The sequence below is a fragment of the Thermobia domestica genome, chromosome 7 (genome assembly GCF_964235325.1).
Source record: "Thermobia domestica chromosome 7, izTheDome1.hap1.1, whole genome shotgun sequence".
In the NCBI taxonomy this organism is placed as follows: Eukaryota; Metazoa; Arthropoda; class Insecta; order Zygentoma; family Lepismatidae; genus Thermobia; species Thermobia domestica.
In genome coordinates this window covers 25,199,813-25,224,601 of record NC_137460.1, presented here as the reverse complement: position 1 = coordinate 25,224,601, position 24,789 = coordinate 25,199,813, and the positions used below count along the sequence as shown (strand labels likewise).

The 24,789-nt window shown below is 36.1% G+C and overlaps 1 protein-coding gene across 1 annotated transcript in view; it reads right to left on the bottom strand.

Annotated features, from left to right (window-relative positions):
• Positions 1 to 24,789, bottom strand: part of LOC145689926 (ATP-dependent DNA helicase DDX31) — a 379,619-nt gene that overhangs the window by 235,235 nt on the left and 119,595 nt on the right. The window contains exons 10-11 of the mRNA XM_081764280.1: positions 21,389 to 21,461; positions 8,040 to 8,142 (exon numbers count right to left, since the gene is read on the bottom strand). Of these exons, the coding sequence (XP_081620406.1) occupies positions 8,040 to 8,142; positions 21,389 to 21,461 (176 nt within the window). The remainder of the gene's footprint in view (positions 1 to 8,039; positions 8,143 to 21,388; positions 21,462 to 24,789) is intronic.

Sequence of the window (24,789 nt, the reverse complement as noted above, 5' to 3'; positions counted from 1 at the left end):
AGTCATACTTATTAATTAGTGTTATTTAATTGTTAGTACTATTATAACTGATTATAAAAAGGCATATTTATTAATCAGTGCTATTTAATTGCTGGTTATTGATACTTTCAAAGTCATACTTATTAATTAGTGTTATTTAATTCCTAGTGCTATTATTACTGATTATAAAAAGTCATATTTATTCATCAGTGCTATTTAACTGCTGGTTATTGATACTTTTAAAGTCATACTTATTAATTCCTAGTGCTATTATTGCAGATTATAAAAAGTCATACTTATTAATCAATGTTATTTAATTGCTGGTTAGTCATACTTATTACTTAGTGTTTAATTACTCATTAATTAGTCATACGTATTGATTAGTGCTATTTAAGTGCTTAATGAAGAACAATGCATTTATTTATTTGTAAATTAACGACATAAAGATACAATGAATATATTAACAAGTTATTGCCATCTTGCTTCCAATTTTCTGTATTTTATTTTGTCACTACTGTTTGTCTTCAATAATTATACTGAAACGCAGTACTTCAAAATCAACAAATTCTTTATCATTCTATTCTCAAATGATGTTCAGGGCATCACGTATTGGGATTCATCGGAGTGTGGGTGGATCTCTGCTTTGTTTCTTTAAACGACGAAGCTAACTCCAGTTAGAAAAAAAAAAAAAAACAGACATCATACAACTTCCAGTCGAACTAACCAAAGCACAAAGAAACCTGTAATTCGAATAAACCGAAAATATGCTTGGGTTGGTCTAATTCGATGAGGATAGGTCTGGATGGTTATATGTCAACAACAACTTTTAATGTTTCTCTTGCCTTCGTTACGCAACTGTAGTTCAAACTGTAATATTTATCTCTGAAGCAACAACTAAAATTTCATTGTGTCCACCGGCCCATACTTATCTTCCATTTATATTGTCTTTCATTTATGGTAGTGTATATATGTTCGACTACATTATCCCAACCAACAACTCATCTTCTTTCATATCATTTGGAACCTTTTGAGACAAAAGTCTGTAACGGTATACATGCACGTGGAACTACAAAAATGTTTGTTAATCAAGTTATCCTTTCGACTGCTACATTCTCAAATACCTACCTCCGTTATTCATTTTTTTTCTTTTTACATAATAATGAAAAGGAAATAGGAATTGGCTGCTGCAGAACAAGCCCTTCAGTTTGGAAAACTAAAAGAAATATCAAACCATTTCCGGCTTAGGAAAATCATGGGACACTGATTTTACTGTCGATGGCACATTAGTCACGGGGTCGTAATTCAACAAGAGGGGGCGGGAGTCCACAATTATATATCTCAATTTGCTTCCTTTTTGTAAGTGGATTGCTATTTGCTGACCCAATGGGGGTACTAGTCGGCTTGGTGGGGTGGATGTCCAAAACACGCCCGTGTGTCTGTCTCTCTTTCAGGAAAAAAGAATATAAGTGAAGAGAAAAGGACACAGAGACTAGCTTTAAGCTTCCTTTGTTGCTTACGAACCAACTTCCTAACTAGTTCCAGTACACTCCTGACTTCCGCTCTCTCCGCCACACACATACATACCAAAACCCTGCCGCTCGGTACTTATCCTACCAACCAAACCGAACCAAATTAGAAAATTAAGGCTTTTGGCTTTTAATTTTCTGCAGAAAACTCTCGTCCTCTCTGTATATACATGGTTCGTATCGTTTAATTTCGCTATAAAAGCAAAGAGTTAGGGTTCGTTCCAGTGAGAGACCGGCCGAGGGAGTGGAAACGCTTTCCATACTAACTAGTAGTATCTCCTCCCTAATCACTGTTGCCAGTCTAACAGAAATGCTCTTCCAGTTATAAAAGGTTAACTTCATTATTATTATTTTAAAGCACGTTATAATAAATATGAAAGAGAGAAGGGGGTAGAATCCTCGAAGCGTACAATGCGTCTTGCGTTCCCTTTTAGTTCTCTCTACCAATTACTTCAGAAGTTTGTCTTCCGTTATAGCTAGGCAAGACTATGTTCTGCAACAGTGGATAGTCAACTTCAAGTCTGTTTTCTTCACAAACAAGAAGTATTTCTTCCTATACTCTCCGTTGAAACTCGAACTCTACGAGATGGACATGGGCAAGCAACAACTAATCAGATTCGGACAATGTCGTGAAGAAGTGAGCTGTTGCCGTTGTTTCTCTTGACGTCACAAGCAGAGAAGGGGAGGGGAGTGGGTTGCTTATCAGGAATAGAAACCTTAGACAGAGAAAATAAAGCAGAAAATTAAAAAAAAAAAAATGCAATGAGTATATCATTCACCATTACACCTATCTTCGGTTCTCTAATCTAATTTAAGAGCATACTAAAAAACTATTCTGTTTACAACGTCCTAACAGCCAAGAGAAAGAATTTAAAAGTGTCTTTTAATATCAAACAACAATCAACAATCAACAGAATCCTTGCTAATCAAGCTATAGAAAGTGCTCATTTACTGACGGAAAGACCCATGATAACGAACAATATTATTAAACGAGTGTAGTCAACCACACAATGAACAGACATTGACATTATTTTGATGAACGTACTCCTGCACTAGGGTGTATCGTGAGAATTTTTTTTTTTTTCGAAATGTTAAGGTGGTAGTGCGGAAAAGTGGCCATTTGTGACGAAAAACACGCGTTCATTTATTTATTTATTTATTTATTTGGTGGTTGTTTAGGTGGTTCACATCGACCCTAAAATTTTGATAATGATTTGGGTTATGCAGTACGCACGGCAAAAATTTCATTGTTTTGCTATTTTCAGTATTTTTACTGCATTGTGGCCGTTTATTGTTTTGTTTATGACAAATGTATTAAATTCGTATCTGAGGAGTGGTTTCCTATGTTTTTGCTCATAAATTGTCAATTTTAGGCTAAAAATGTGTTTTTCTATTGATGTTTACCAGTTGGTTTTGAGTTTGAGTTTTATTCGAAAGTTTTCCAATATAAAAGACTAATTAAATGATATAGCTTACTAATTAATAACAGTTTCTTAATTACTGTCCACGTTTCGCTAATTTTCATGCCTTATTGTGCACTGAAACCTAAAAGAAAATCTTGGCCTGTCTCTCATAAAAATGATGTTTTCCAACATTAATTTTGGGGTAGGTGAATGGATGGACCTCGCAATCCAGCCACCCCCTCGTAGTGAGCTCTGGGCTATTTTCAAAGCATAATAAACTATTAAAATAAGCGAAGTGCTGGACAGTAATTGAGGAGCTAGTAGAAATTTAAAAATAGGAAAATTTTCGAATAAGACTCAAAAACACTTGGAAAAGATCAATAGAAAAAAGCCAGTTTTAGCCTCAAATTGGCAATTTTTGACTAAAAGCATAAGTAATCAGCATAAGAAACCATCCCTGAGGTATGGCAGAAAAAAATACATAAAACAGCCAAATAATGTAAATTTTGTGAAATTGTCATGCGTGCTGCATAACCAAATCACTATCAAAATTTCAAGGTCGATGTGCGCCACTTAAACGACCTCAAAAAAAAAAAAAAAAAAAAAAGCATCTTTTTGGTCACAAATGGCCATTTTCCCGCACTACCACCTTAACATTTCGGAAAATTTTTTGCTCTCTCTTCGATACACCCTATTCTGAACCTAATCCATAATGTTAGTGTTATACAGCAATTTTTGTTAACAATAGAATACGGTCTCAACAGTTCAGTAAAAGAAAATGAAAACACCTATTAAGAAGTTTAAATTAGATAACAATAACAATAACAACAATAATAATAATAATAATAATAATAATAATAATAATAATAATAATAATAATAATAATAATAATAATAATAATAATAATAATAATAATAATGTTCTAATGGATCGCAATCTCTCTATATAAAAGAACTCCTGGCTCACTGATTAACATCACGGATAAACTGCTTAAGCAAGGAACTTAAAATTTGGACAGTGCATAGGATTTGTGAAATAAGGTACCACTACGGAAATTTGACGAGAAAAGGAGTGGGGAAATTCGGGTGGTAATTAGTACATTAAAAAAGTCTAAATCTCAAAATCTCTGAAGGAGAGAGACATGAAATTTGATATATTTATGTTCACAAAAAAAAAAAAAAAAAAAAAAATACACTGCCTTCCAGAGACTGTCAAAAAAAGTTGGTCCTAGATTTTACGTCCCTTTAGTCCGTTTACAAGAGAAGTCTATTTCCCCTTCATTTTGTTATGAAACAGCATGCGTATTCTTTAATAGAAACAGACCATCTGGACATTGCTACCAAGTGCATACAAGAGGGATGAAAAAAAAAAAAACTATTATAATACATGACAAAAAGGAGATAAAAGTCAATAACTTGCATACTGTATGACGCCAAATTCAAGGCTGTAGTGTTGAGGGTACACCATCAACAGAAACAAACAGAGGAGAATCAGAGTCATGCGTTCTTGGTGCAGTGGATAGCGTCATGAAACTGTGTGTCATTGCTCAGTTTGGTATAGGTTGAATCCTGTCTACAAAAAATACTTTATTTTTTATGTAGAGAAGCTGCATTTTATTAACAAGGAGCGTCTACGTATGAATGTAAGAAATTTTAGTACATTTAATATTAAACAAATTTTTAACTCTACCCTTTTGTTTCTAATTTATACTCTTGAATAGAAAGCAATGTGGAAACATGTTCATCACAAAAACTAATTCTTTAATGTTTCGTGCATGAGGAATCATTGTAGAAGAAAACAAATGACCATTACATTATATCATATTACCAGAAGTGTTCGTTCTGAGCACGAGAAGAATGACTTGTAATAAATGTAAAGCCGGAAGTTTGAATATTGTAGATATTCTCTCCTTTTTTCTCTTAAGTCTTTCGCTGCGAAAGTCGACTTTAGTCGATCTGAGAACTTTTGACTTTCGTTGCGGAAATCGACTTTAGTTCACAATGTCTATTTTTTGTTTATACTTCGCTACGATAGTCGATTTTAGTCACTCATTGTATACAGAATATGTGGTAGTGATAATGCGTTGCATTGCGCTGCCAACTGGTGGCGATTTCTTGGAACACTGCAGTTAAGCACGAATTAATACGAAAGCTTTGCGTCGTTCTGTTGTGATGTTGTATTTCTGGCTAAGTACAACAGGAAACAATGCCGGACAGCAGTAAGACAATCAGAAGGTCAGTTGCATAGCCATGTACAGATTTAATGTATTTCAGATATAACGTTTTAGCACTAATGTTACACAATATTGTATAATTTTGCACTTTGTGAATTTCAAACATTTACAAGAAGTTAGTTTGATCATTTATTCGAAAATATAATGACTGACTTTAACATGCTCAGCCATTTATACTATTTATGTATTTGTAATAGACTTTTGGTGTCTTTAAAACATATTTTACGGGAAAAAAATCATTTTTTGGCTGCTTAATTACCCCTTTTGTAGGAACCACCCGAAAATTTAATTCAGCAGCGGAAGGGTTAAAATTGGAAATTTTTGAAAACGCTGAATCATGTATTTTTAAGGAGCATATTGTGTACTAAAAAGCCTACACCCAACTTAAACAAATTTTCATATTGGTTATTCTCTGATTAAAGAAAGAAAGTCACAAGTTTTGTCGATAGATGTCACTACAGTCTTCGTATATACAATCTATATATATAAAAGAGAACGTACAAATTCTTTGTTAGCTCATCACGCTAATACGGCTGAACCAATTTCTTTCATTTTTGGGGGGTTATTAAGATTTGGACCCTAGATGGTTTTTATCATATCACTTTAATTTTCAATTACCAGTGTCTTGAGATAATTGACCATTCAAGTGTCCATAACGTAGAAATCCTTTGTTAGCTCATCATAGCTAAATCTAACCGTATTTATATGCAACCCACATGACCGTGTCACTCGGCGGGTTAACATAAATGACAGGCGATATAATGTTAACATTTACTGCAATCTTCTATGGTTTTTATCATATCACTTGAAAGCGAAAAAGTAAAAATTATCTAAGTAACAAAGTTTATTGCGTTCCGGGGTGACCCCAGCGAAGCGGGGTGAACGCTGCTAGTATATCATGTATTTTTTACCTTTCACGAAAATTCATGATTTTTCTTACAAATTTCAACCTAGAGATTTCAAATTTTCCGAGAAGGAACTTCATAACCTATCGAAGACAACAATCCGTGCCGACTTTTTATTTAGAATTTTCTTTATTGTTGAAATGGCTTGTTTGTTGAAAGGGATGAAAAAATGAAATGAAATCTTTGAGTTTTACGTCCCACGTTTACGCCGGTTAGGCTAAAGGAGACGGTGATGATGAGTAATGAATGAAATGGTGGAATGAGGGAAGTGGGAGGCAACGGGAGAACCCCGAGAAAACCCACGCACACGTGTTTGTCCACCAAAGTTCACTTGGCGGAATCGAACCCGGAACCCCAAGTACCAGAGGCGAACGCTCTACCACTGAGCCACCGCGGCCCCGTTGAAAGGGATATCCAAACCTTTAACAATATATCTCTTTCAACAATGACGATGATTCAAAATAAGAAATCGGGATGGATTGTTGCCTTCGATAGGTTATGAAGTTCCTTCTCCAAAAATTTGAAGCCTCAAGGTTAAAATCTGTAAGAGAAATTGTAAATTTTTGTGAAAGGTAAAAAAAAAAAAAAAAAAACCCATGAGAGAGATACGAAGACTGTTGTGACATCTATTGGCAAAACTTGTCCCTTTACACCAACCTTAAATACTTTTAAAAGTCCCCCATTTTCTTTCTTAAAAGCGGAGTTCTCGCATTTCATATCTTTATTTTGAATGAATCTTGTGATTAGACATCTTCTGAATAAAGAAAGCGGAATTCGGACATTATAGAAATGATCTCCTTTCTACCCTTAGGAGCTGAATTTTTAGAAACACTGGAACATTTGAAACAAAAGGCTCGAGGAAAGAATTTATAAAATGGCATATATAAACATAAAAGAAATAAGATCAGGAAATCAATAGTTACGTTTTATTTTTAAAAATTGCGCTCTGAATATATGGTGAAAATTCTACAGAAAAAATTAATTATGACGAACTGTGTCGTGAAATAATGCCCTAAAAACAGCTAAATTCCAAAATTATTTAATCTTCTGATAGTTCATGTAGTAAAGAAAAAAAGTATTATTTGAACAATCGATCTACTTATTCATTCGGCTAGCGTTTTCTATTTATTATGTTTATTCCTTATTCTGAATCACTAACAATGATTGATAAAGGTATAAAGAGAAATTCTTTCGTTTTTTAAGGAGATTTTTAAGCAAAGGACAGAAATCTTTGGAAATAAGAGTTCCCTCTATTACCTCCTCAGTTCCTTTCTATGAAAAAAATCCCTACATTGTAGGGTTTCTCCCTCAATAGGGCAACACTTACCTTATGAAAACAATGCGAAACAAAAGAAATGAAGACGTATGACGTCATCACCAGCACCAACCTCAAAACACAACACGACCACTAAAGATATACCACATTGACTTGATCCCTAATCTTCCGTTGCAAGCGCTGCTATCGGCTGAAGGAATTCCAATCCCTTTCTCTCGATTAGCAACAGCTGAACCCTTATTGGCTCAACGCGTGGGTGTGAGCTTTAGTTCGCATTTTTGCCACGGCTCAAGACATGTTGGCAGCACAATAGTCGTTTCAACACACAGCTAATTCTGTTCGGTACTTGTGGAGCTACTTTTAGGAGGTTATTTGTAATAAACAACCTTTTTCGAATTATTATTCTTTAAAAACCAGGAAGTACTACTATACGTTTAAAAGCCACCCGGACGCACTGTCCAGAAAGAAAGATATCTGTCAAGGGAAAAGTGAACGTTTGGTAAAACTAGGCATATTACAACTCGTTTTATTATCCATCCCCTACGGTGAAACATTGCGCGTGAGGACAATACCTTCAAAACATTTGCAATAATATTTTGAAAAATATATATCTTTTATTTTATTGAACAATTTGTTCATAAACTACAAAAGACTAGACAGTGACTTTTAGAACACTCTGTAACATATAAAGCATAAAAACTAAAAGAGTCGACTTACCTTTACAAGCCAAATCGTGAAGAGACTTGTCGTTCGCCACAGCTTCTTCAAATTTCATTTGCAGTGCAGTTGCTGCTGCTTCTATTGAAACGTTTGAGCCACGCTGTAAACAGAAAACAAAATACATTACACTGTTACGGATCTGCTTTTTTACAGGTAATTGCGTAAACAACAGAGTAAGGTTCCCGGTTTCCCGGTATTTCATCTTCAGTCACCGAGGAAATCCTGACCCGTAATATCCTCACACTTTCTCTCCCCCCAGTGGCGGATCTAGAAAGTAAAAACTTGGGGGGGAAGCCAGTACTCAGGCTGTAATAGGTATATATAAACTTTTAAAAATATATAAATAATAGCTTAAATTATTTTGTTATTGAAACAGCTGGGGGGCCTAGGTCCCCAGCCTTGACCTAGATCCGCCACTGTCTCTCCCCGTGATTCCCGATGATTCCTCTGTAAAGTTACATTCCAGGGTTTTCCTTTTTGTACTTTTATGTATTCCCATTACGAATAGAAGCTTTATCTAATTTATTTATTTATCATTATTACCTATTACAGAGCTATTGTCTCCCTCCTCCTATTTAAAATAGGTCTTACAATTCAGTTTAACATAACTGACAATACTACAACGTAAAGTTAGAAAGAATAAGAAAAAAGAAAAAAGTACATTAAAAAGAAATTATTAAAATGCTATATATCCTATTTAAAAATTACAAACATCTCACAAAGTACATTATACAATAAAGAACAAGCAAAATTGTCACGTTATTTGTTTATATAAAAGAAAGTTTGATTCGCTGACTGATCAACGTTTAAGCCAATCTGCTCACACTAAAAACTGAAATTTGGATACCACTAAGGGTGGATTTTTCAAAATTCTACTTGGAAGGCGGCTGAGGAAATGGGGTTTGCAATTATTATGTATTATAGACGCTCATGCGCAGGTGTAGGAGGAGGGAATAGAATGTGACCTTGATGTTCTACACATCGGGAAGTTTAGCAATAATGCAGACTTGAACCGGCGAACAAGGCAGTTTCTCTATTAAATGATAAAAGAAACGTACGGGCACAACGCACACATTCGGCCGACATTTTTGTCTGTCTTCTCTCATGCTCCCCCGTCCCAGGAAGGAAAGTCATTACTGATCAGATAGGTTCACAACCTTAAAATGACAGGTCAAACAATACGAAAAAGAGATGGTAATTGAAAAAGTATTAAAACGCCCAAGAATGTAAGGCTGTACGACTTGCAATCGATCTAGCTGAAAAGTTGACTATTTTTGAGCTGGAATCATATTCAAAAAGCGAACTATTCTTTGGTTTGTACTCTAATTTCCATTTGTTCTGACGATTTGTTGCAATAAATGAAGAAATCAAAATTTCACTTTGTTTTTATAATAATTTAAAAAAGGAGTTTGACCGTTCCACCCTATATATGCATGGTGAAATTATATATTAAGATTATATTTACAGGGTGGGCGGGAATTAACTCCCTATTGAAAATTGTTTATACTTACAGTTCAACCAATTTCCATCTAACAAAAAGCATTTTGTTCTTCACAATGGTAGAATTGCTATGCATTGCTAAAATTTCACATAAGCACCTCAGAGTCCTCGAAAACTATGGATTCGACACTAATATCCGTCATTTTTTATCATTTTTATGCATCTCTCCCCTCCCCTCCCTTAAGTTGCACCGTCACATTGAAATCATAAAAACCATCTCAGGCCCGAACCTCTTCTATGTCGAAAATTTGATCAAGATCGGTCGGGTGGTTCAAGGGGTATGATGTCACAAACATAGAGACTTTCTTTTTATTTATTTATTTTTATTTTTATTTATTTAACAATCACCAGATACAGTTCAGAGGCCATTTAACACTGGATATCCAACAACAACAATAACAATAGAAAGAATTTGAGAAGGTATCGGCCAGGGCCTGTTTAGTAGGTACCATCCCAGCATTTGCCTGGTAGGACTGAGGGAAACCCTGGAAAACTTCAGTCAGAATGGTCGGAAGCGGGATTCGAACCGTTTAAGGCAATGAGAAGCCAACGCTCTACCACTTGAGCTACTTCGATCGGTTCATATAGATAACAGGATACCATAAAAGTCATCCTTCCCCTTTGAAATCAACCATATTGGCATCTATGATAACTGTAACTAATAAAAAGTTCCAATAAAATGTTTCAGAAAAAAAAACTGCGTACAAATTGTAATCCGCAAAAGAAAAACAAGAAGCAAGTGCAAGGTATATAATCTATTACGTAAGCTATCTCCAGTATCTGTTATGGTGTGATCAGTATTAAGAAAAGCGTATTATCCAGACCACCGTTTCGGAATAAAGGTAATCAATCACTAAAGAAACGCTTTTTACACTCCACCGTTGTGGATGTTAATGCTTCATTGAATTTTCGAAGCGAATACATCCTTTCTATGAGTTGAATGTAAGTCTTTCCCTCTCTCTCTGTCTCTCTTCCCAAACCATCAACCCTATTCTTGACTGACTGACTGCCCAGGAGCCGTTGATTTGAGTCTCTTGTCAAGACGAGAGATCGTAAACAATTTTTCACCAAATTAAATGCCTGTCAACCGGTCAAGATATTAATGTCCACTCGTGTATTTTAAACACAATAACCTCACAGAAAAGGTGTGGCTTTTCGTGTAAATTGTGCATTTTCAGTTCCAATTCTTCAGCCTCGGAAAATCGTCAGCTGTGTTTGAATTAAAGGTATTCTTCTTTCCACATATTCTCATTGTAACGTATATGCAGATAAGAGTTTAATATGATATTCACTCAGAAAAACAAGAACGAAAAAAACTTTTAATACGATGAAAAATCATTTTTCAACACGCACTGTTGACTTTTGTTACTGCAAGTTTCAACACAAAACACTTTCATGATATATTTAAATAAATATTCTGATCGATGACTGGCTTCTAAGTTTACGCTTTAGAAAAAAGGAAACAATACTATATATTTCTATATTGTAACTTGAGGCAGGGTGCCTCGTAAGTAGTTTGACAAATTCATGTGAATACATACTCGACATACACTAGTAGAGAATGAAAAATGATGAGCACAAAGAAATTATGGTTCTATATGAATAAACTATAGTTTATACCATGTACATGACCATGCGCAGAAGGTTCTACACCTATGAACAAAACGTACAGAATGTGTCAAATAAAATGTCAGTACTTTGTATTCCCTCCTCCAGCTTCAATACAGAATGCAGTCCCAAGAATCCCGGATATCAATCTGATGAAATGGCGTTCCACACTTCTTTCAACTGTTGAAGAAATTAGTGAAGATTTTTCCTGCTGGAGTTCTACACTGGAAAAGACGCAGTTCAATCAATCACCACATAATATTTAAAAGAGAACAGGTTATGTGACCGTGCAGGTCAGGATAGAATACGGATGACTTCGAGAACGCATAGGGTAACACAAGCGATGTGTGAACGGGCAATGTACTATTTAAAGAGTAATTTTTCCTGATGGTGCAGAAATCCAAACTGAATAGCATTGATGATGTTCTGCGTTACACTGGCCAATGTTCCCTGTAAAAACATCAGACGATAGAGATCACTGTAGGCTATAGGTTTCCACATGATGATGGTCCTATTTGTCAATATTGTGTATACTGTGGAAGGTGCTGCACACCGGCAAACGACAATGACCAGCGCAGCGGCAACACCTGTCCTTATCATAAAATAATGAAGTGCTATACATCTCTCCGATTGCTTCTTCCCGAACACAACAAAGACAGGCTGGTCATTACCGAGTTAAAATCTGGCAAACATCAATAATCTTAGTTCTGAGTCCAGCAAACAATTGCAGATGGTCACAGTTGACACCCTCGGTGAGACATTAGTTCTACTCTGTTATGCGGTCGTCGAGAGGATATCGCCAAGGTCAGTTCAGTTGATATGGGTGTCTAGGCGTGTATCCATGCACCATGGCCATCCAGAGCATGGCTGATGGGCGTGTTCGTCTTCTTCGGACTAGTGGCGTTAACATTTATGCACAGTGAACACTTTCTGTACAAAGTGTACGATTCTGGGCAACGACCACACCCAGCCGCTAGCAGGCCTACGATACGTCTTCGCTCTAACTCTTAACTGCACAAACTGATCTCACCTACACCGTCCTTCTTTATCTCCAACACTCCAAACTGATGCACAGTACAGTACAGAAAACACTCGAACCCTTCTTTGGTACGTCGAGCCCTCTACTAGCAACCTACTCGATGTTTCTACGTCACTACTTCTGAGCTTTCAGTTATGATTTTCTACCAGTCTAAATACAAATAAGAAGTTGTGTATTCTGTTTCATATATTCCACGCTTCAAGCACTGCAGTTCACTTGTGGCAAACTACATTGAAATTGGGCAATGGACAAGTAGCATCGTATTTCTAGTCGGACAAATAATGTTTTCGGATCTTATGACAAGGCCATGTGGATGTGAGACGACGACCACATGTACCAATGGATCCATTTATCAACAAGGTATAGTAGTACATGGTGGTGGTTCCTCTGAAATAACGTGGGATGTACGCTACTGAAAAGAAGAGACTCGTACTGAGATTATACCCTATCCTGAAAGGTGCTACGTACACGAATTTCTTCGAGGGCCACGGTGGCTCAGTGGTAGAGCGTTCACCTCTGATGCATGGGATTCTAGGTTTGATCTCAGCTCGCACCAAGTGAATTTTGTGGTTAACAAACACCGTGTGCATGGGTTTTCTCATGGTTCTCCCGTTTCCTCCCACTTTATTCATTCCACCATTTCATTCATTTCTCATCATCACCTTCTCCTTTAGCCTAGCCGGCATAACCGTGGGAGGTAAAAAGAGGAAAGACGAATTTCCTGGAGGATCTACTACACCTCTACACTGTAAAAAAAAAAAAAAAAAAAAAAAAAAAAATAAGGTGTTGAAACAACACAAAATGACTACCACTTTAGCGTGTTACTTGTGTGTTAATTCAGCACCAAGACATCGCCTTCCGAGCATATCAGAAATAACTAGTTACTACCTGAGAGAATTTGCATTGGTATTTATCGTTTAATATGAGCAAAGCTTTGCAAAATATCTTTGGCACTTATGCCAAGTAACGAATGATGTTCTATGTTTTCTGTAATCGGTCACAATAATATTGTTGTAAACCTGTGAATCGTCTGACAACAGTTACATAGGTAACAGTTCTGCCATCTTATGTTCCTATATGCTAAGACACAAGAATAACAAATAAAGAAAACAGATGGAGCACAGCTATCTGTGTAACTGTTGTCAGATGATTCACAGGTTTACAACAATATTATTGTGACCGATTACAGAAAACATAGAATGTCATTAGTTACTTGCCATAAATGCGAAATATGTTTCGCAAAGCTTTGCTCATACCAAACAATAAAAAACAATGCAAATACTTACAGCCAGTAAATAGGTATTTCCGGTATGCTCTGAAGGCTAATACGCTAAAGTGGTAGTCATTTTGTGTTATTTCAACACCTCATTTTTTGCTGTGTAGCTACAGCTATATTCATAGTTGTGATGGCTTGTACTAGGACGATAATGCTATTTCTGATAAACCACGAGTAGAACTATAGTCGTTCGAGGAACACTGAAGAATTTCAGGCTCTACTTGAATCGCCAGATTAAAATCCCACATAGCGTGTACAGAACATTGTGCTAACCTCATTAAATACTATGCATTAGCCTGAAATGCAAGTGACTTATATACCAATTGAACGTATTAGTATTGAAATTCTTACGCACCATCTCCGAAACCTCAGAAACTACTACTTGTTGTTCGGGGTCGAAGAGGAACAATATCTTATCAGATACGTTCTCTAGTTATTTGGCACTTTTCACAAAGAACTGAAAGAATGCAGCTGTAAGTATTCACACAGAACTGTAAAATTCTCCGTTTGCAAAAATAAGGAATTGCCTCCCTCAAATTTCGCGGGTCTCTATACAAATAATATAAATCTTTCTCACTATTTTTTTTTTTTTTAATTGATAAACTGGTGCCTTCCTTCTATTGAAACCTGGAAGTGGTTCCTGTGTGAATTTGGATGAATCTGCAGTCTACTGGTCTAACTACTGCCAATAGAACTTCGTGTAAAATTCAGCTTGTCTAATACGGCTTCCAGCTGGTCACTTTCCTGAAACTCACATTGACATTTCGAGATCCTCAGTTTTTATATGGCGGAAGATTGAATATTCGTCATGGTCATAAACACGGAAATTTTCAGCTCTCGATGTCTAAAACCGAAATCTTGATGTTAGCGATAAATTGTCAGTTAGAATGAGAGAATTATGTGTATCATCGTTATATAGTATGAAATGCTAAACACTGTGTATAAAGTGATGCATATATAATTTCCACACTTGTGATTTGATAAGCTGTTACACAATAAGCATACACAACATAAATGACATTCTATTATTCTTCCGTATTGAATGAACCAAAACAACTTGAAATAAATCGTTTGTGAATACTCATTGAAATTTTGGTCTACGATTTATACATTATAAATTAGTGATTTAAAGTTGGTCCCACCGTAGCTTTATGGCATATTTAGGCCAAAAGTGATATAAAAGCATACTTTTGGTGAGTTTCACTTCTTGCTTAGAAATATATTTGCCAGTATTGGGAATAAGGTTATTTGGAACTTCTTTCTTAGAAATATTTGGCCTTGTGTAACAGAATTTGAGCTGTACAGTGAAAGAGGGTCAAAGTGGCGTAGAGACAACCACTTTAAAAAAAGAAACTGTCACCTCAGCATCTTTGTTTCTCTCCTTCTTCTCCCCGACAAAGATACCTGAAGTCCAGCTTTTTGCGTAAATACTGGTTATCCATAATGTGTACGAGCGGAGATATGAGCATGTGCGGGAGAATTCTTACACTCTCGGACCAATCCCTTAAAATCATCACAGGTACACATAAACCGTTCTTTTTTCTTCTACGGATATTTTTCGAGTTCAGAAGTATTCATAGTTGGCCATTTTGCACTGGGATTGCGCTCACTTGTCTTAACTGGGCATGCGCTCAATCGCACTCGCGATCACTTCTTTCAACTGGGCTTGGGCTTACTTGGGCTCGCACTCGCTTCTCTCAACTGGTCTAACGCTCACTTATTTGATTGGACTTGGGCTCAATCATTGAGCCCGAGCCCGGTTGAGCGCAAATGATGAGCTCGCGAATTTGAACACCTATGGTAGTATTTGGTGTTCTTTGGAGGGATTTTTGTCATAGAACCTGGCATCACTGAGTATAGTTTCAAGATGCTTAAAGTCAAGTATTTCAGTAGTGTGAAATTGCGTGATGTTCAGCAGTATCGTTATTTTAGCATTTGCTTGGAGGGGGACCGGAATATAAGTAGAGTTTGACACATTTTTTCTAGTATATTATTGTAGTATTGTGTGTGTGATGAAATGTGTGTGATTGAAACATGCATATATGTAAGTCAGGGGGCATTTGCTCCCACTTCTGCAAACAACAAAAAGTCTGTTTTTAAGGCCATAAATGCGTACGTATTTTCAAAGTTTTTAGGTCATAGAAATCCCAGTCCTATTGATGACGTATAGGTTCAAAAGTCATGCTACTTTTCTTGTTGGGATTGCAATGCTAGATCGTGGTACGAAATGCCGTTGTTCTGATTATCACTCTCTTGAGTCAACACTTGGCATGTGCGCACATATTCTGATGTGGACCAAAGTTGTAATGAGAAGTGTGTTAAACTCTGACCTTTGTCATCCTCCAGTTGGTAATTGGGATTCCTTTATTAGATTAGTATATGAAAAGATGGTAGTATGGGACGGGGTTGGAAAATGGGACACGTACGTATGTCTGGAAGTACTACCACATTCTGTTGGTGGCGCTGTCATACTATTTAGAAGGCCCTAGAAAGCATCGCGCGCCTGTTGGTTCAGAAGCGTTGTTTTTGCAAGTCACCAGTAATTTGTGCACGAGTAGAAACTTTTGTAGAGGAGGACTGCAACACAAATATCCTTATTAATAGGTAAGTTGTAATAAATAATTCGTGTGTGTTTCTGTAGTGCATAGTCTAGAGTTAAATATAGTAGTAACGTGAATCCGATAATTTAATGCGTAGGTTAGTGATAGTGTGTTAAAATATTGTACGCGTGAGGTGGTATTATGGAACACACAGGTAGGAGGTGTCCCATATTATAAACCCTTATTTCATTTCACAGGTTGCCACGCTTATGTGTCTGTGGATATGCCGAGGGCAGAGTTGGGACCAGCGTCTAAGGGAGTACGAAGGGATCGCAGCAGTAAAAGCTTTTAAAAAAACAACAAAGGATGTTAGGCAGGCTGCAAACCACTTCAAAGTCTGAAATCTACTTTACACCGCTTAGTGTCTACTTCATTCCCCGGACGAAGTGGTATCTTCAATGAAGTTGGGACGAAAGCCCATACTACCTCCACAAGTAGAACAAGAAATGGTGCAAAATATTTTGCAAATGGAAAATATACTTTATGGTATGACGCGAAACAATGTGCGAAGATTGATTACCAGGTTGCAGAGGCAAACAACATTCCAAATCCCTTTTCTAATGAAATGGCTGAATGTGAATGGTTTGATCACTTCATAAATCCTTACCGTAATGTGCTTTCCATAAAGAAAACCTACTGGTATTTTCCATTATCGAGCAAGTAGCTTTACCAGAAAAAATGTAAACATGTTTTTGGCAACCTTGACGAAGAGTATGGGAAGAAGTCATTTCCACCAGGCAATATTTCGCGTTGATGAAACCGGATTAAGTGAGGTGCAAAGAAAGATTCCACAAATTGTTGGGCTGAAAGGAAAGCGTCAGATTAGTGCTCTTTCTGCTGTTGAGAGAGGTGCCCTTGTGACGGTCATTATCTGCATAAGCGCAGGAGGTACTTTCATTCCTCCCAAAACCTGGTGAAGTGTGGATTCGGTGTGTTGTGTGCAGCAGATGGGTACATGTGGAATGCTCTGCAGGCGACAAAGATGTGTTCGTACATGTTTTTTGCAAATGAGACTTTAGTGTACGTTCCTCCATTCACAATCTTTCATGAAATGCTTTTTCCTCCTGACAAAATGAAAAAACATTTCTCTGCTTGACCTGTAGTTAAACATCGGGATATAGTTCCATAAAGTTGCTATGTGCTGTTGCATTGTGTTTTATTTCGTCCACTGGAAGCATTTGGTTACAAATATTGTACATACGTTTATGCTTTAGTTACAAGTATGATCTGTCTCATAACCTCTTTTTGCAGAATTTACATTTTGAAGCATGTTTAGTTTTTTTTTTTTTTTTTTTAATTGTATATTCCTGGTATTTTGTGATTTTTGAAGTGGAACTTTTCTCCTATGACGCTCAGACATGTAACAATAGGACCTTACTCAAATCAATACATTATTCCCAGTGGCGTATTTAGGGGAGAGCTCCGGGCTTAAGCCCCCTCCCCGAAATCTTACTTACTATAGTAAAGTATATGAAATATCTTGCAGAATTTTCACATTTTCAGGCAAAGCCCCCCCCCCGAAAGTTAGCAAAGCCCTCCCCGAAACAAAATCGTAAATACGCCACTGATTATCCCTTAATACTTCCGTTTTCGGCCGAGTAATAGAAGACTGTCCCATACTATCATTGTATTAATTTTAATAGCTTATCGTATGAAATTAATTCAATCGATTAAAATGTAAGTAAAAATGGGATTTACCAAAAGTTTAGCTGAAGCAAAAACGAAAAATAATGTTATAAGAGGTCAAAGATCACAAAACTTAAGTTTCTTATTCCAGTCTCACTCACTCACAAGTATCAACTTATTCGAGCTACGAAGCAATACGTTGACCATTGTATGAGTTTAAACCAAAGAATTACATTCTTATTAACTCAGAGGAATGAAAAAGTGTAAACTTTGGTCGTAGCAAGTCGCTAGATACTATGCCGCCATGCTTAGTTTCATGTAAGCTGAAGTGAAGCTTGTAACTTTTACTAAACACATACACCATTACACTCAACATTTTACTTAAAGACACTAAATTCAAGTATTATACAGGAACTCGATTAATGTTTTATTTATCAAGTAGTTTAAATAAGAAGGTACGATATCAATGGGTACTTGGTAGAACATGCAACGTCTCGCTAAAGTATAAACTATCTAGTCCCCAAAATAGCATCCCCCATCACGGCGAAATTAAAATACCGCTAACTTTACAGTAATTACGTGATATCTTCAAACAGATAAAAGATAATCGAAAAGTGGAACAAGAGCTCCCTAGACAATATTATTTTGCATGAGGTACCGTTGTCACGAGTCACTTAGTAGCTTTCCGTTTGCAGCTATTTAGAAATGCGAAAATAAATGCTGATTTTCCAAATTGCTGGAAATTGAAAGCAGATAAGTGAGTCGTGATAACGGTATCTCATATAAAATAATATTGTCTAGGGAGCTCTTGTTCCACTTTTCGATTATCTTTTATCTATTTGAAGATATCACGTAATTACTGTAAAAATTAGTGATATTTTAATTTCGCATTGATTAGGCTTCTAAAGCATTTGCAGCAAAGTTAAATACAGTTGAAATATTTATTTATATGAAAAATAAAAGCTGTATTTTCCTGTTCACAAGTCATATTTTATATATATATATATATATATATATATATATCTTGTAAATACGAAAATACAGTATTATATTATATATATATATATATATATATATATATATATATATATATATATAGTCTTCGCTAGCATTTAGAGGTTACTTTCTAGCTTCAGACTCGACAATGACAAAACATTACTCTCTACACAACATATCATACAAATGAAAAATGTTCGTACATTAATTACTGTACTATGAACTTTGACGAGATCAAATGCAGACCTTCCGTTTGACAAATTGCTGTACTAATATCAAACACATGCAAAGAGATCATTTGCAACCTAGGATAATGGTTTATTATCTAATCGAGATAAACAACTCATGTATGTTTGACATTATATATTAATACTAGATGTTCGGACTTTCCCGGTGACTGAATGATTTCCAACCACATATTCCCGTTTCAAAATGCTTGATCGCATCATTTCTCAAAGATCTGCATCTAGGTGTTATAATGTATATGTGGAAAAATTGCAAAAGTAGTGTGAAATCAGTAATGAAATGAAACTAATACATGCATTGGTAATACTTATTTTAATTTTGCTAACTAGACAGAAACAAGTGCAAAATGAAAGAATTTGCAATGTTTGTTGCCTGCTTGCTTACATTCGAAAATGGATAGTGATGACGCTGAATATGAACTGTTTTGTTGATAATTATTAAGACCAGGGCTGTAGTAAAGGTAAATAATACAATATCCTCCCTCATATTGTAAGCATCCCATATTAGCAAACAAAACCACGTGCTTCGGTATAAGCAACAGCAAGCAGCCGACGGATGCTGTCACCGAAGATACACAAAGAGATACGAAGAGGATCCCTTCAACCCCTTCACTGGCTCCGCCTTCCAAGACTGACTATATAAACGGACACCTCGAGGCAGTGATGCCAACCCGTGGAAAAAATCACATTTTGTGGAATTTTTTTACATTAATTTTTCGGGAAGAGATAAAGGGGTTATTTTCCGAAATTGATCACATTTATGGGATTTTTTTATAATCCACGCCAACAAAATTCTATAATGGACCATTAATAACTGTAAAATCAGTGTTAACCATCAAATTTTGGCTCGACGTAGTCTCTTACTTGGAAAGTGCTTGTGCTTTGTGGAGTGGTCCATGTATGATTCTCAAGAATTAAGAAACAAAAGAACACATATTGTACTGCATTTCTGACAACAAACTATATTACTTATTTACGATTAAGGAGAAAACTTATTCATAGATTATTTTTATAAACATGGAAGATCATTACTTAAATATTTAAAAAGTGAGTAATATACAGTTGTTCATTACTTTTCATTTTCCATGTTTTCTTTCTTTATTACGTGTGAAATTCAACGGCAAAATTTGATTTTTTGTCTCTAGAGATGGGATTTTATAATGTTTGAGGTTGGTATCATTGCCTCGAGGCAGAAAGCATAAGTTGTTAACTGTCATATCCTACCTACCTCTCCAAGCTGCAATGGGCAGGATATACTACCCCTCCTCTGAGCTGCAACGGGCAGGAGGTATTCTCATCTATCTCCGAGCTGCAATGGGCAGGAGATATTAACCCTACCTCTGAGCTGCAACGGAGAAGAGGTATTCTCACCTATCTCCGAGCTGCAATCCCTATCTCTGAGCTGCAAAGGGCAGGAGGTATTCTTACCTATCTCCGAGCTGCAATGAGCAGGAGATATTAACCCTACTTCTGAGCTGCAACAGGCAGGAGATCCAATTGTACAGGAAAGAACTTTTAGAAACTTATTTATTTATAATCTTGTGTACGAACTGTATAAACATCTTTTATAATTTAAAAAAGTGAGGGAAACCCCGTGAACAGTTACTCTACCGAATATTTGAATAAGGATGTAATCACGTAATATAAGCAACATGAACACGGTGTATAAACTACAGACAGTTGTTACCGTTTACCTTTAGGAGAGTACAATATTCAACTAGCTTTACGGCTAACCCGCATGAAGCATACTATTAACCCCTTGCGTACCAGTGACGTCCATGTAGATGTCATGAAAATGTATCCCTTATTAAGGATCATATTAATCCTGGAGATGATGAAATTTTTTAGTAGATGCAAGACAAGACTTAGTTCTACTATTTCTCCTTAGATGACAGCACCGTACTGACAGAAAAGACAAAAAAAAGTGTTGTTTCAGTATATGGTAGGCGTAATGGAGCATTCAACTACAACACACACGTGTTTGTTTTGACGATAAACAATTAGCAACTTTGAGATCGGAAAAAAAATCTTTTTTCTCTTTGATCTCCGGTCAGTGTTGCCAACCTGAAGCAGCATAAAATAACTTCAGAACATCCGAATTTTCCTTTTTCAGTCCAAATGCAAATAATTGTTTTTATCAGTAATGTGAATGTTCTCCTAACGTGCGCACAATAACCACGCCCTTTATAACGGTCTAGACAGTCTTTTACCAGTAAATGAAACCAGTATTACAGCACGCACATAGGAAAATGACACCTGGAATCCAAGGGGTTAACAAGCCGTAACCATATTTACATTTGAACATTAATATTTGTGTAACTGCAAGTTGGTTAGGCAAACTAAAAAAAAAAAAAAAAGTAAACAATCAGGACTTTTAATTAATCACGATTTCAATCTATAATGTACAGTGAGTCGAGGGGATGGGGGCAAACAACTAATAATAATAATATACTTACATTCCGCAGTAAACTTGGGGAACAATGCGGAGCTGACTGTTGCAAACAATTGTCTAATGTTTCCTCTTGTAACCTTTAAAAATAAACAGATTACAAATATTGTTAGCGAATCACCTCGTAATGCAAATATCCTAGTTACTATATGTTACTGACTATAATAGTTTTTAAAATCTTAACATATTAAAATTTGAACAGAGAAGCGTTTGAATTTCAATGTACACTCATGTCCAAAATTATTGTCGCATGTCTATAAATATGTTATTCTAGGATTATAATTTGATAACGAATTCGCCCGGTATTTCTTACAATGTTAGTATGTGTATAATCGGCAAAGACATGTATGTGGAAAATTTCATGTCAAAAGAGCAGGAAATAATAACAATAAAACGAAAATAAAACTTTCTTGTTCATTTAGCAACATTTTGTTTTCTCATTCTAATTTTCGTATTTATAATTCTTTTCCTATGAAATTTACCACAAATATTCATTTCCCGATTATACACATAGTATCAGTATTAAAAGTACCCTGCAAAATCATTATCAAATTATATTCTTACAAGAAGACAGTTATAGATATGCGACAATCATTTTCGACATGAGTGTACTTCTTCTATTACTCAATTGAAATAATCATTTAACATTATAAATGGTGATGATCATATCGATTGTTGTTAATTTACCAATGAGACACACACGTGCATCTAAAATGCCCTTAAAACAAATATTTATTTACCAAAAAACGTTACATAAAACTTACATACAGTTTAAAAATCAAATTCATCCCATTATCGGTTTTCTACTAAAAACTTTTTTCAAGTTCTGGTACGAGGCTACTTGACATGACCAGACAGTGGATTCTGACATTTATTTTTCTAGATCCGGTTACTTCTCAGTTTTTAACAGCACTCGGGCCCTTCCCCTTGTGTTAAAGGGTCCTGGATTCGATTCCAGGTGAAAATCCTTGAAATTTAAACCATTACGGTGATTCGGATTCCACCTTAAACTGTATGTCCACGTCTCATATAGCCTCAAAAAGGGACGCTAAATTCAAACCAAATGAATAGCACTCGATGGGACCTGATAACATAGACAAATAAAAGCAGTTTCACATTGATTCAGTTACTGTTGACATATTTAAAAATAACAGCATTTTCATTTGTTATTATAACGCAAAGTGCAAGATGGCATTTTGAAAAGTGATTGTATTCCAGTACAAGGTCCCCATTGTACTGATAAAGACAGTAGAAACAACAGAAAATGTTTAGGTAAATTATTGATAAGTGCTATTTATTATATTATTATTATTAAATTTTATCTAGTTACATCTATTCCTCCTTAAGTCATAATTTTACTTTAGATCTGTGACCTTACTTCTTGATTACATTATAGTTTTAATTTTTTTTTCTTCTCTTTTTATTTTTGGAACCTGTTCTCCAAAAAAGTATTCTTATTCATTCTTCTTTTATTTGTGTTATTGCGTTTTAGAATACGTGGTCCTTGTGCGTAAATATATTTGTCACTGTCCACACCATGAAGGGATGGATAACTTTATCGCTCAGGAAACAATTCAATCATCATCATAGGTATTTTGCATTATTGGCAGGTCACTTGCCACAGCTGAGAAGCTTCTATGCTCCACAGTTTCCAGCTAACCTCTTCGTCTTCAAGCACGATTTTTCTGTCTTGATATCGTCCATTAATTGTAGTCTCCTTAGCCCCCTCCCCCTCCTTGCCACCATACCCTTTAGCACGTCCCTCATGATGCAGTTCCTTCTTAGCCGGTCCCAACCAGTTTCTCTTCTTCTTCTTCTTAATATCTAAAATTGTTCTTTTCTCCCTCAACATTTCCAACACCCTCTCATTCATTTTCCGCTGGACCCAGCTAATTCCCTGCATTCTTCTCCACACCAATATTTAGAAAGCTTCCAGTCGTTTGTCATCATTTTTGCGTAATTTCCATGTTTCTGGCCCATACAGCACAATACTCTACACTAAGCATTTTATGAGGCTTTTTCTCAACTCTTTATTCAAGATCCCACACAATAATATTTTCTTCCTCCTAAAGGCTTCCTTCGCCATTCCTATCGTTGCTTTTATTTCACCTTCACACTTCATATCTTCACTAATAATATTACCTAGGTATCGAAAACTAGGCACCTGTTCTATTTTCTGCCCTCCTATTCTTATATTTGACATCGACCGCTTCGTTCCCATCACCATGGCTTTTGTCCTTCTCTCATTTATTTTCACCTCATATTCTTCACAGTCCTTCCTCAAGTTTTCTAACATCTTATTGATTTTCTCATCAGATTCCGCAACAAGCGTTATATTATCTGCAAACCGTATATTCAATCAATCAATCACAATTCCCTGTACGGGATTGAGATAATGGATTACAGTGTGCATTCCATAGGTCTCCTTTTCCCAACCACGGCCCTTGTTAGCCGAATACCTGATGCGTTATTCCGGATTCGGTTGCCGGTGTAGGTGCTTCCTTCGTACTCAAGGAGTAGTTGTTCGTATTCCACTTTTAACAATCGGTATTAAAACTCTAAATCAACCAATCATTTTTCCAATAACTAGATTGGATGCACAACTCATATAGTGTACCTGGATCATGCTAATAAACACATCCTGAGAGATACCGCCACAGATAAAGGTCTGATGGGGTGAGATCAGGGGCCCGTGCAGTTTGGCACGATAGAAGTACGCAAATGCTTGATGAGAACTACTCTCATTGCTGTTGTCAGAATTATCATGCAGATGTAGTAATGAGATTGCCGTAGGAATAACCGCATTGCCGATCTATACGACTATAACTGCAAATTTTCGGGATACTCCGTACTTCAGAAACTACCAGTGCTTTCCTATCATGGCCATCAAGAACTCCTGATCATACTTCAAACAATTTTTGCTTGGTCGGAAGGAACAAGTATTTGTTCGGCGCTACACCGTGCGTGATGTGAAAGGAACCTTTCACACGCATATTAGAAACGCTGCTTTCCATAATTGGACGGACGTAGATGCGTCTTGCTTGCCTTTGAGTCGTGGTGTGAAATGAATGACAAAAATCTGAATGAGTAATAGAAGCAGAAGGATCAAAGATAAATGAAAATTCAATATAAAAGATAAATCACTTTGATAATGACCATAAATAATAAATCGAAAAATCAAATGCGTACGAACCCGTTCACTGCGAGATTTGCACCAATAATGAATGGTCAAAGAAGAAAGAAAAAAAGACGTACTTCAAATGTCTTTCATGTAATTGAGTGTCGTGTGTAATGAAAAGACAAGTGAATAATTCATTTTCATTCACCCGCGTTAAAAGAGAAAAGAAAGAAAACACTTTGAGGCCACGGAGCTAATCTGAGCTGCTCTCTATACGCTGATTTCCACTT